The sequence below is a fragment of the Astatotilapia calliptera genome, chromosome 10 (assembly GCF_964374335.1).
Source record: "Astatotilapia calliptera chromosome 10, fAstCal68.1, whole genome shotgun sequence".
Classification (NCBI taxonomy): Eukaryota; Metazoa; Chordata; class Actinopteri; order Cichliformes; family Cichlidae; genus Astatotilapia; species Astatotilapia calliptera.
In genome coordinates, this window is record NC_137431.1 from 21,287,293 (window position 1) to 21,300,785 (window position 13,493).

Genomic DNA, 13,493 nt, shown 5'->3' on the forward strand with positions numbered 1-13,493 from the left:
ACAACCCCAGCTCCCAGACACCAAAATACTCGCAGTATCTGTCCATCACAGGATCGGACGACGAAGGTAAGAGGCACACAGGTGCAGTTCTGTCAGGAAGTCTACGCGGATCATTTAAAATTCATAGAGAGCTTTCCATGGCATTGGAAAAAGCTCTTGGGTGGGAAAATAGACATTTGTAACCAAACAGATAGATGATGGGGTATCCTCCTCTAAATACCAGAAAACAGAAGGAAAGACAAAACAAAAATCTCACAACTCCTGCTTTCCTTTGTTATCTTGACTTTACTTTCTTTGTTTACAACCTGTATTTACCAGGTTCAAATCAAAGGCCTCAAAATGTGCAAAAATGCAGTCTACATGCAACCGCCCCCCCCCCCCCAAAATTTCTAAAATAACATAAAACGGGCGCATTTAACCGATTCCACAATGATTTCGTGTACACATGCTGTAAGGTGGGTCTCTGGGAGTTGGGGTTGGAGCAAACAAGGGCGGTAGTGTCTTTACAAACTCCTTAAAGCTGCACAGTGAGTAAGATGGCATCCGTCGCGTGCTGCTGACCTAAATGCACCGATGCAAACAAGCAGGGAAGGTGAACTCTACAGAAAGATGGTTAACGGACAGATGCGTCTGCACCTTCTGCTTATTTTTTCTTTCTAAAAAGGGAAAAAAAAAGGAAAAGAAAACGTGAAGTGTAGCTGACAGTTGTAAACTGACTGGCTTAAGTCATAGTGATTTACACTGTGGTTCTTTGTGGCCGGATGGGGGGGTTGGAGTAACGGAAAAGGAAGCAAACATGAGAAGTGTAACATTCTTCCAGTTTACAGCTTCTGATAACTGAAAACATGAACTCATAGATGTTTGTTGGGTCAATTCGAAGCATTTTCTCATAGGCAGCGAAATGTCTCCAGAGGGCTATGGCTAAGGAGAAATGGGTTAGAACGGGCACGTAGTGAGAAGTGGCTCCGCGTGTCTAACCATCAAGTTAAATCAGCCTCTAAAAATCAGAGGTAAGATGTGTGTCGCATTTTCTTGCCTCTCCTCCTTCAAACCCAGGGCAGCGTTCCAAGCCGCCTACACTGCAACATTTGGCGGTAACCACATGGCCAAACATGAGTGTGGAAGTTCTGCAACGCTCCCCCAGGTCTGTGCCAGTCTGCATCAAGGGCTACTGCCTGCTTCCACGTCACTGTTGGGGGCACCCTTGTAAATTGGGGCATTGTTCTCCACGGGGAGCTCGTATTTGCGTGGGAGTGGCTTGTTGCCGCTTTCGTTGCTGTTTGTAATGCCATAGAAGAAGTAAATGGCAAAACCTGAAGGGGGAAGAAGAAGAAGAGGCGGATGGAAGTTATAAAACGGGCACATTAATGTGAGGCAACAGAAGGAAGGACAGGATGTGTAGCGCTCGAACGTACCCAAAGCCATCCAGACGGTGAAGCGGCACCATGTACCCAAGTCCAGCTGCATCATGAGGTAGATGTTGACGAAAACACTGAACAGGGGCAACCAGGGAAGAAGAGGAACCTTAAAGAGACAGAGGCCAAACTTAAGACACTTTCTCAGATAAGGTGTCCAGTCAGTCTCAGAAACAACAACGTCCTGTGCTTCAAAAAAATGGAAAGTTACCTTGAAGGTGAGCGCCTCTTTGCTCTCCGGCTGCCTCCAGATGATGATCACGCAGACGGCACAGAGCACAACTAAAATAACGCACGGCACCACCACACCCGAATATCCAGCGAGCAGCTCCGGCAAACAGTTGGCCAGGATGACGCACAGGACAGTCATCAAAATCGCTGCAGGGAGAGCAGAAGATGAAGTTACTTACACCGGTTACTTCACCTAGTTTATTCTGATCTAAATCAGATGATGAGTTTGTAAGCTTGTAGCTTTCCCATGCGATTTAGTTTGTTTTCACACAGAGGAATTCTCAGCAAACTCCAAGCGAACCAAAATGCATCACTACAAACCACGTGAGTGTTCAGACAGCTCATTGCGTCCGTGCTCCGGACTATGAGACAACATGGAGAACTTTATGTTCATTTCACAGCTAGCTGCTAGACCGCACAGACTTTTAGATATCTGTAGCACCTTCCCGCATTGAGAATACAAAGCATATGTGGCTATGGGGCGTTCTGTTAGGTAGTAGGTTTGGATCACATTAATGGACTGAACACAGCAGGTGTGAAACCACCCTAAAACTCCAAAGGAAAGCATATATTTCATCACACTTTATTGTTTTAGCCTTCTCGCTCACACACTTACAGATGACAGCAGTTGTAGCGTAGACAATGTTCCCAGACAGGACTGTGGGGATCTTTCCACTTGGGCAGAAGAGCAGCTTGAAGCTGAATGTCTCTTTTAGTGGCCTCTGATCCATCTCCATGTCATATTCATCGCCACTCTCCCCTCCACTCACAGGCATCTTCTCCGATTCCTCCATAAGCTTCTCCAGCTGGCTGGGTGAATTTAGGGTACCTGGCTGATACCTAGAAACATGAATGAGAGACTTAACATAGACGTCACACACAACTGCTTCTGTTACTTTAAATATATTGCTTCCTGTTTATTGCTACTATGAAAATGAGCCCACAGCCAAGTGAGAGCCAGTAAAGCTTCCTTGCCTTCACCCTTGTTCTTTGGATCGACACGGATTATGATATAACTGTGCTTTTAAACTTATGGGTGCTTGCCAATGGCATTAGTGCATCAGCTGCTACAGAGTATTTAACACATGATTACCACTTCACAAGCCTCTGTGTGAATTTGATGGTGGAGAATAAAGGTGCTTACCTGAGAATGAGGACGCAGATGGCCACTAAAGAGTACGCCAAAAGGGTTCCAATGGACATGAGGTCCACCAGAGCTGCCAGGTCGAACAGAAAGGCCATCAGAGCTGGAAGGAGAAGTAAGACCAGATCTTAGACAGCTGCAAGCACCAAAAATATCAGTATTTGCAAAACTAGTATTGATCTTGACATGTCAGCCTGTGAGATAGGCTGCTAGACAGAGCTGAGGCAGCAGGAAGCTCTGTGAACTTGGAAAACTAGCAACAGATACTACTGGTAACAGGAGATTGATACCAGCAGTATCTGTACATTGATACAGCAAACAAAGAAACAAAACAAACAAATCTGCGTGTCCAAAACATGAAGAGAAATATGCCCAAACATAAATGTCTCTGAAAGTTGTATCTTTATCTTACCTGCAATAATACCAGAAACAATGGTAGCCAGGACAGGGGTCTTTGTGCGAGCGCTCATCTTAGACAGAAATCGGAACAGCAGCCCGTCCTCTGCCATGGCGTAAATAACACGGGGCATAGGGAACATGGAGCCCAAGAGGCTGGGGGAGGATTGGAAGTTTGCATTAACATTTTACAGTCATGTGAACATAAACATGTTAGATGTTTTGGGTTATGCCTTCCTCACCTGGTGGACAGAGCACAGAGAGAACCGACAGCCACGATGTATCGAGCAGGACCCCAGCCGACAAAGCTGAAGGCCTCGGGCAGAGGACTCTGAGTGTTCAGCTGGTAGTACGGCATCATCATGGTGAGAGCGGCAGACACGCCGAAGTAGGCGAAAAAGCAGATGAGCAGCGAGGCCACGATGCCAATAGGTATGGAGCGCATGGGGTTCTTTGCCTCTTCGCCTGAGGGAACACAAAGCAAGAGAAAGATGAGCGGGATCCCACTGGCGCGCCTAAATAACCCTTGAACGTCTTGACAAAAGCTGATTATGTTAGCGTGTACTATCCAAGGGCGGGGTTTTCCCCACACACCAGAGTTCCTGGCCTTACAAAGGAAAAGTTTTATGTAACGCAACACTCTTCATAACCATCAAAACTACTTACTTGTTGTGGCAATGCAGTCAAAGCCCACAAAGGCATAGAAGCACGTGGCTGCACCGGACAAAACTCCGCTAAGTCCAAATGGGGCAAACCCACCAGTGCCGTATTGCTCCTTCAACCTGGGAGGCAGATGAGGAGAAACATGAAGTTAAACAATAAAAGAGGATTGGATCAGAGAAGTAAATCAGCCATCAAACACTCACTTCAGCTCCCTGCTGCCATTGGTGCTGTTTATGAATTCCCTGTAGTCGTTCTCTGTGAGGTGCCAGTTATTAGTGTCCCCTTTAACGAACCCGGAGATAATAACGAACCCCAAAACCACCAGATTGATCCCAGTGAAGATTTTGTTCACGAGAGCCGACTCACTCACACCAAAGGCCAGAAGTCCTGAGGGCAAGAAGTAGACGGAGACAAGAGAGAGAAGCTTCAACAACACATCCTGCTACGTGGGTGGACATTTTCATACTTCACTTCCAACAAACCATCAGTCAGCGACACCAATTCATTCTAACACTGCTACTGGCAGGCCACACTAGCTGTGATGTTAGTGTGAAAACTGTTGTCTGTTGTGCAATGATTTGGATGCAATGATCGCAATCGGCTACTTCCTAATTTTAAATGAGAAAAGTACTCGATATTGGAGGTTTCAGTGGGTCATCTTTGGAAGAACAAACACACTTGTATGCATTAAAATGCTACTAACAGTAAGGGTCTGATGCTCAAACAGCTTCATGAGTTTAAAGCAGTTAAAATGAAGGCGGATAGCCCGTTATTGGACTGCTCAAGTTTTTTTATATCCCAAAAATGTCCTTATTATTGAGCAAGTTATCCCCTCATAGCACTAAGAATAAGCAGACTCACCAGTGAGCAGCAGCACCAGGATGAGGGCGAACAGGTCCGGGTACTCTGCCAGCACCTTGCCTGGCACCGTCATTGCCATGGAGGCTTTAAAGAAGCCCGAGATCTTTTGTTCCACCAGGTTGTCAAAGGTTGAACTCCAAGCCCGGGCCACACTGGCTGTACCTAAAAGAAGGAAAAAAAAATACCAGAGATTATTTAAGAATATGGTGACAAGATATGACTCCTAATGTGTGGATTTCTACGGCACATCTCAGTCTAGTGAAACTGAGGCTCACCTATGACATAAGACAAGATGAGATTCCATCCTGTTATGAAGGCCCAGATTTCTCCGACTGTCACGTAGCTGTACAGGTATGCGGAGCCCGTCTTAGGGACACGGGCGCCAAATTCGGCGTAGCACAGGCCGGCCAGCATGGAGGACAGAGCGGCGATGAGGAAGCAGAGCACGATGGCGGGTCCCGCCTTCTCTCGCGCGACCTCACCGGCGAGGACGTAGACACCAGCACCCAGCGTGGAGCCCACTCCCAAGGCAATGAGGTCCAGGGTGGACAAGCAGCGGGCGAACTGGGTCTCTACACTTGACAAGTCTAGTTTCCTGCGACGCAGCAGGATTTTGCCAAAGGTGGACAGATGGCTGGCCATGTTTGCTGTGACTGTGTGTGGGCGCAGAAGCAGGCTATGCGTTTTAAATCCTTCTAGTGTGAGTGCGTGTGTGTGTGATTGACACAGCTTAAACAGAACACGTGTGACCGGCAGGTACGGGAGAAGTTTGGACAGATGGATGGGTAAGTTACTCGTCAAGTATTGCTCCCTTTGTGTTCGTATCAGCCAGGCCACAGTCGCTTCAACACAGAGATCAGGAAGTAGCAAAGGCTGTGGTCACAGAATTTAGCAGCAGCAGATTACCTGTGAGGAAACACAAGAAAACAAGAGCTCAAAACAGGGCGCTATTCAGTACGAGCCAGAGCTTACGCTTCTTACAGCTTCTTGTGCTTGGCATGCTGCAGAGGGATTATGAAAACCTCGCTTTTTCCAAGTAGCAAAGTTGTTTTGTTTTTTTTCCAGGAAAGTGTTCAAACTGGCGGAGAATATATCAAATCTTGCAACACAATCGCTCCCAGCTGGGCTACAAAAATAAATTGTATCATATGCAATGTCTCGGCAGGTTTTTAGGTGTGTTTCAAGTGAACCGAGGTAGCCCCGGAGATGTTGCAAACTGCACTGGAATACTACCACCTTTTAAAGCACAGTTACACATCACGAGACACAGTGGGACGCAAAGGAACCATGAAGACAAAAGAAATCCGAGCGTTATACTGTTAGGCTTTAATCAAATCTCAAGTTTGCCTGGACAAATAAACCTTCCATGGTGCACACCCCAAAAAATAATAAATTCTTTTGATACAACACCTAACCTTATTCCTCACCACTCCCTTACTGCGAGAAAATACCAGGAGTCAACTAGCAGCTAGAGCTAGACGGGGAAACGCCTGGGAAAGTGTGTGCAGTGGTGATGGGGGTTGGTCAAACGGAGGACTACAACTACATAGGTTCCAACACAACCTCGTGACAGTGCCGTTTCACTAATCAGAATGTAATACACTGTTTTCACTGTTACATGCATTATCAGTGATCTGATTGAGAAAAATAACACAATGAACCACCCCGAAGGACAGCAGCAACACATTTTGTGCCAGTTGTGGGTTGGTTTGCCAAGATCTCACAGGGTGAAAGATAACCATTACACTAGTTTCTTTGACACACAAAAGCAGCTTCATAACACGCCAAGGACACTTTATGCAACATGTAACCTAAACAGACACTGTTTTTCTGTTTGTCTGAGGGGGACTGGACACGTTTTTATTGGCAGAAGCAGGAATGACGTCAATAACTGAGTGAATGTAACTAAAAATCTGGGGTTACTGACACGTGTACATGTCAAAAAAGTGAGTGATGGTCGAGGCCTGCGGTTCAACAACCTTTTGGTCGGTACATACACTGTGTGTACAAGCAACACCCTGAACACTCCCACAAAATGTTGCTTGACTACATTCAGTCTTATTTAGATTATTCAAAGTTCTCATACTGCCGTTTGAGTCTGAAGTCTTGCTTTGTAAAAGTAGTTGTATTAGTAGTAGCAGCAGTAGTAGTAGTAATTTGATTATCTAAATAAGATGTCTTTTACTCCAAATGGAAAGCAGAAGAGAGAAATCCATGTGCTTAAAAACTGGTTAGACTGGTTTTGGCTTTACGCAGCACTAACAAAATGCTAAATGTCAGTCTTGCAGCTCTTGCTGAGATTAAAAACAAAATAAAACTGATCGCCAGCAGCCAGGACTCACTGTCGTGCTGCTAACTCATGCAAGCTTTTCAGAAGTAAAGTGTCACTTTGTGGGGTTAAAGCTGTCAGATGTCCACAGAAAAGCTACACGGAGACCAGAGATTTGCAAATCGAGAAGGGTGTGCGACAGAACGACAGAGTGTGACTTGCAGGAAGTAGCAATCACACATTTGTTTTGTCTAAAATGGCTCAATGCATCATGTCGTCGTGTTGTTTTTACACCCTTTTTTTCCCCTTGGACCTGGTTTCTGCAGCGTCACTGAGATTACAGAGAAATATTAAACTTTACATGTTAGATGTACTCACTCTCTGTTATTTACAGTAAACAGTCTTGTACGCACATGCAGGTCCACGAGGCAAAAACATGCTCAGAGCAATAAGAACGCTGTAAACTTTTATCTTATCAACAAAATACTATACTTGTATGGTTAATCATTAACATTTCAACAAAATAATATACTGGACCAAGGTGAAGGATATTGCATCATGAGGCATATCTACTTATCCAAAAGAACAGAAAATACAAAAACATTGAGCTTCTTGGTGATTAAAAGCTCACACAACTCATTAGGGCAGGGTTTGACAAATTTAAGTCCAACACTGGGCCCACAGGCCGCACCTTTAAACTATAAGATTTGACAAACAATAATCAAGAATAAATAATAAAGAACAATCAATGAAACATTCTTTCTTGGTGTGCAACTGATCTGCAGGTTCTCCAAGAGAAGGGCTGAAGTCAGGATTTTGAGGGCGGAGCAACGTTAAAAGCTACGCGTCTGAGGCTATTACTGCAACGACACCCGATTCTTTCCCATGTCAGGCCTTTCAGTTACTTCACAGATCAGTCTGTAAAGAGGAGGAGGAGATGTGAAATCCTAACCCAGCGGCAAAGATCGGACTGAATCAGCGGCACAGCGAGGACGGCCACATCAAAAACGCCCTTTAATGCCTATTAAGTGTGTAAAAAACTGAAGACGGAGGGCCACACAGTACCATTTTGAGCAGTGCTGTTTAAGTGTTTTTGTCCTCCACCGTCTGTCCAATGAGCTTCAGGGATAAAATACATTTATAAAAATAGGAAAAAGGTCCCCTGCTCACATCATGAATGTATTAAAATCTCTACTGCTTAGGGTGAAGTTCTCAGAGTGAAATTGAATCCATACTTAGAACGTGACCACTAGAAACTAAAAGAAAAGAAAAAAAGAAAACAAAACCCAGACATCAATGGGAAGCTTCTGAAAAACTGCAGATGCTCAAAAGAAAAAAATCAAAAATATGACTCGAGAAAAAAAGAGAATCGAGAACTACGGCATGTACAGTGGACTTTTGAGGCTTGTGCTTCTTTATCTTTCTGCCTTGAGAACTTATTTCAGGTGTACAATTTCATAAAAATGAAAGCAATGTACATTCAGCTGTGGCGGCATTATGATCCAATTTTAGTCTTTTTCCTTTTCCCCAGCTCCCACGATGTTTCAGCACAATGACAATATTCTATTAATACTGCAAAAACAACAGAAACGGACTATCAAAGCCTTTTTAGGCTTACTATTTCAAAAGAGAATATCCTGTCTGGTACAGTTAAGTGTTGGGAGAAAAAACTCAAAACACTGTCAAACAATGAAATAAAAACAACACAGAGAGCACCTGATGACTGCCATAATAAACACTCTCCCCTCTGAAGACTGATGGGAAACTGGTACATGGTGGAAATGCTCCCGCTCCCCACTTGGTGTGACATTCCAGCAGCATTTTCCACTCGCACACCAGGAACTGAGATCTAAGGTGCTCGGTGTCCTGTCAATAAACATTTATTACCAAACTACTGTGCCCGACCGGCCTTAGATCTCCTCGGGGGTTCACCCAACGCTACACGGGACCCTTCGGTGGGGACAATGGCAACCGTGCAAAAGGGAATGATTTTTTTTCTTTTTAGGACACACATACACATGCGCTCTTACTGTTTGAGCATAATTAAGGGTGGTCTTATTAAAGCAAGCCACCATAGCCCCGGATGCCACCTCTGTCACGTCAGCTTGTTGCTAATCTTTCCCTTGTGGTTTTCACGAGGGTGCCCGTTTGTGCAAGTGGGGCAGGTTGTGTGGAGGTGTGGCTCACAAATGTACCCTCTGCATGTTCCACTAGCCCACACACGCCTGTATGAAAGACTAACGTTATAACCAGCAGGGTTTTTTTCCTCCCTTCCCCCCCCCCCCCCCCCCCCCATGCTCCTGCTATTAAAGTGAAAACACAAGCATTTCCCTGGAAAGCCAAAGATGATGCGTGAATCTTGTTGCCAAGATCACTTCTGTGTTTGTTATCGCTTTTTTAAAACTAAGCTTGAGCACGGTTGTTGTTTTTTGAGGACCAAACTAAAAGGCTCTTTATGCTGGGGGACTATGACCAGCAGCAGCTCTGGCCAACAACGGTCCGGTTACAACAGGCTTCAGGGATAATAGTCCTGTTACTTGACTTAGCATTGGCGCAAGTGCTTCCAAGGACTAAGAGGATTATTTGAAGTAGTAACAAACCTGCTAACCTCATTACAACCTGTTGCTGCTCCTTATTCTATCCTCATGAGCAACACATGGCTTTGTTTTGACTGCCACTGTTGACAAATAACCACTGCTGCTGATAGTGATACCGAGTCAAGCTGTGTCTTCACTCTATGCTGCTCACTAGTTTGTGAAATCCACTGCTGGATTTATATAGCAAAATATTGCCAAAATAATCCACATCACTCCTTAAATATCAACTTCAGTTAATCTGTGGAGTGCAGCAGTTGAACAAACACCAAGTTCAGCTCCCTGCAAAGTGGGGCCGGATCTATTTGGAGTGTACACTGCATCGCGGCTTGCTCTACATCCTCTCAAACACGACAGTGTTTTTATTTCCCGGCTGTTTGAAGACAGGAACAGTACATTTAGACTCAGGGACAATAAGGATGATATGAGGTGCACAGCGGGTTAACAAAAAGGCCGAGTGAAGAAAGAAACCATGAAGACTGAACTGAACAACCCCACAGATCACCTGGCGGGGAGACCACCCCTCTTGCCAAAAACCGGACTCGCTGTGAAATGGAATGTGACAAACCGAGAGCCTGCCCGCTTTCCCACGACCACTGCCAACACCATTAACATCATCAGATATGACAAGAGCAGGACAAAACTACCAATTTGTCACACACTCACGCCGAAATGTGCCGCATTGTAGCACGACAGACGTGCAATCTTTCTTGAGTTTGGCAGCATTTGCACCCCCCTTCCCCTGTTATTGAATGTTTTTATTTAACCATAATCAAAATGTTCCCAGAACATGTCACACGAAGACCCTTTGATGTGGACTAGCACACACCCTTCCTGCAATGACACACACGTGCACACAAAATTTGTGCTTCACTTCAATTTATGAGCATTTCATTCAAACAACCAATAATGAGCGAAATCATTCACTCTGACTATTACAGCTTCACACTGCTGCAGTTTATCGAGTACACCCTGCTGTAAATCACAGCTCTGATGGGTTTTGTTGACTCTGAGAGATATTAGTAATATTTAGTTTGATGCAAATGGCGTGAACAAAACAAACAGAAGGAAGCATCCCACAGAAACTGGACGGATACCTCTGAAAAAACAACATTGAATTGAATAGTAACAGAAATCTTACAGCTCAATTTCTTTATTGTCCCACAAGGGGAAATTAGTTTAGCAGCAGGATAAAAAAAATAATGTGTTGTTATGAGTTGTTATTATATTATTATACTAAAAAATGGCGACTTTATTGTGTTTTTTCAAAACCGAATTTCCGCGATCTCCGTGGTCTCCTGATTTTTTTTTGCCCCTAAAGTAACGTGGCATTCTGGTACAAGGTTATACAACCTGACCCCTTGAAACCACAATAACGCAGTCAAGCAGGTGTGAATACTCTCGACACACACTCTTATCCGTGTCTACACCCTTGTCTCCAATACAATTAATGCAGTTGATCATTAGTTACTCCAGCTAAAGCTTGGCTTTCAACTGGCTGATGCAACACAAATGGCACACCTTCCCGAGGTGACATTGCCACTCGCGCACGAGGTTACCAGAAAATAAATAAATAAAATCACGAGTTTAAAATTGTTTTACCCACGAGCAGTGCCGACGTTGTTCAGCTGTCCATATGGATAAAATACCCCATCTGTCAAGCGACCGAAACACCACTGACCTATCTACGTGGCTGTGGTGCCAGTGTTGCTTTCAACAATATAGGAAGTGCAGCAATTGGCTTTAATACATTTCATACCTGACGCAAGAAAGCGGGAAATGGCGGTGGTTTTAACGTTGGTGATCTTTTTAAGTGCGGCGTTAGGGCTCAGGCTTGGATTTAACAATCTTCTGGATAACGTTTGCACATAAAAGTAAATGTTGCATTGGTATTCAGAGATTAGGCTTTACAAAAAAAATCTTACAAATCGAGTTCTTGCAGTGGCTCTGGTTGGGTGCGCTCAGTTTAAATATGCACGTGAACTAGCCAAGTTGTTATTATTATTTTTAAAGATTAGTGTTCTTTGAGAATAATGCATGCGATTCTCAAAAATTCGGCGCTACGGGGGTCTTTAAAAGCACCATTTACGGTCATTCCACGTCTCTGTAGCACGCTAGTAGCAGGGCGTGCTAGCCCACCACGACCAAAACAATGAATGAAAACCACGATTAATAACACGGATAAGCGTCCGAGTGTGCTGAAAAGAAGATGGAAACCAATTAAACACATTTTCCACAATGGTCGCCTTACATTAAGTTTCTTGTTTCTGCTCGGTTTTCCGGGTAACGTTTCGGGCAGACAGCTGACTCCCCGCTCAAATGACAAATTAAAGCGGAAAGTACAGTGAATAACCGAGACACGTTTTTCACGCTCGGTTAGAGAAAAAACACATTGAAATATTTGACTTTAAAACATAATAAAGCTGCTCAAGAACAGTGTCGTCCTGGTCTTGTTCAACATTGCGCCAATTACATCCGACAACACACGAGGAGGATTGCATCAGTTTACTATATCGTAAGTACAAGCTCGATTTTAGATAGAAAAATGTCACTACAGTACATCTTAGATTAAAAACGCGTTTCTGTTGTGTTAAACAAAAGCCGACGTCGTTACCTTTAATGTCTTCTGGTGGTTTTAAAGTGAGTGGAGAGAGGAAGAAAGACGACAGATAGGAGCGCTGGTGTCAGAGCAGATGACGAAACAACCCGCTCGCTAGTGCGGTTTTTACCAGTCGCGAGAGGATGTGTACAGTGACGTCATCACAAGGTGGAGCTTTCCACTCATGAATGGAAGTTAGATGTCTGTACTTTCTGAAAACACAGTAGTGAAGTAATCTTTACATATTAATGTATATTGTATACTTTTATATACTTTATGTCGCCTACAAGTGCTTTACAGACCAAATATCGGGATAAACAGAGAGACTGTATATGAGCGCATGCTGTAGTAGCGATGCCCATATTTGGACGCCCCTCGTGGAAAGCTATGTATAGGCTGTGACTCCGACCGTGCACTATATCCGCTGCTGCTTTGTTTCACAGATTAAAAGAAAAAGGGGGGAAATATAAACAATTTCTTTCATGTGTATGTGCACTTGGTGACCTGCACATTCTTGAAGGTCAATGGTGTCAAATAAAGTAATTTTAGCTCGAGCTGCTCTTATGATACACACTTATTTAGGTTTAATTATGCAATAATAATAATAAAAAATGTCATCTCACATGTGGCCTGATGAAATTCAGATAATGTTCGCTGCCTCTTTGCAGTGTGTGTGTGTGTGTGTGTGCACTGCAGTTTACAGTGTGTAGCTGCATGGATGAGTGCTGGTCTGTGTGGCATCATCTGTGACGTCTGATGCAACGTGAAGACCGAGTGGCATCAGAATTAAAGAAATGCCTCGCAGAGTGAACAAAATTCTCAGTGGTAGTTTTGAAAAAGCATAGAAGATAGCTCAGTATTGCATCAGGCGGACTTTACAGTATAATGCTGATCTTAGGAATGGCACATAAGCAAAATATTTCCACTGCTGTGACACGTGTTTACATCCTAACCCTCTTCTTGGACATGAATGTCATGGTAACTTGGGGCTTTTAAGTATTTTTTTTTTTAATTTGTTTTGTTTTCTTGTTAATTGTTCTTTTTTCACAGTGGAATGATTGTACAATATACAAATTTTAAAAATAGGAACTTTGTCTTTTAACTTGACGATGGCAAAGCCTGTTCTCATTGGTGAGGAAAGACTTTGTCAGTGGATTCTAAACAACTCAAGGATCATCAGTTCAAACAAATCTAAGTGTGAGATATTTGGATGTGTCACCACTTTGTTAAGATCTGGAAGAAAACCCAGTCACCCTCAGATGAGAGGAAATCGATTAGGATGTTCAGAAACAACCCAAGAACCACCAAGGCTCAAGCCTGC

The 13,493-nt window shown here is 43.9% G+C and overlaps 1 protein-coding gene across 1 annotated transcript; it reads right to left on the reverse strand.

Annotated features, from left to right (window-relative positions):
- Positions 1 to 526: 526 nt before the first annotated feature.
- slc7a3a (solute carrier family 7 member 3a) lies at positions 527 to 12,315 on the reverse strand. Its single transcript, XM_026181743.2, has 12 exons — positions 12,188 to 12,315; positions 4,986 to 5,616; positions 4,711 to 4,872; positions 4,053 to 4,236; positions 3,853 to 3,968; positions 3,429 to 3,651; positions 3,203 to 3,342; positions 2,791 to 2,893; positions 2,263 to 2,486; positions 1,627 to 1,793; positions 1,416 to 1,524; positions 527 to 1,313 (listed from the first exon to the last, which is right to left on the reverse strand). Exons 2-12 carry the CDS (start codon positions 5,350 to 5,352, stop codon positions 1,162 to 1,164), a joined length of 1,947 nt encoding a protein of 648 aa, XP_026037528.2. The 5' UTR covers positions 5,353 to 5,616; positions 12,188 to 12,315; the 3' UTR covers positions 527 to 1,161.
- Between the last annotated feature and the right edge of the window lie 1,178 nt (positions 12,316 to 13,493).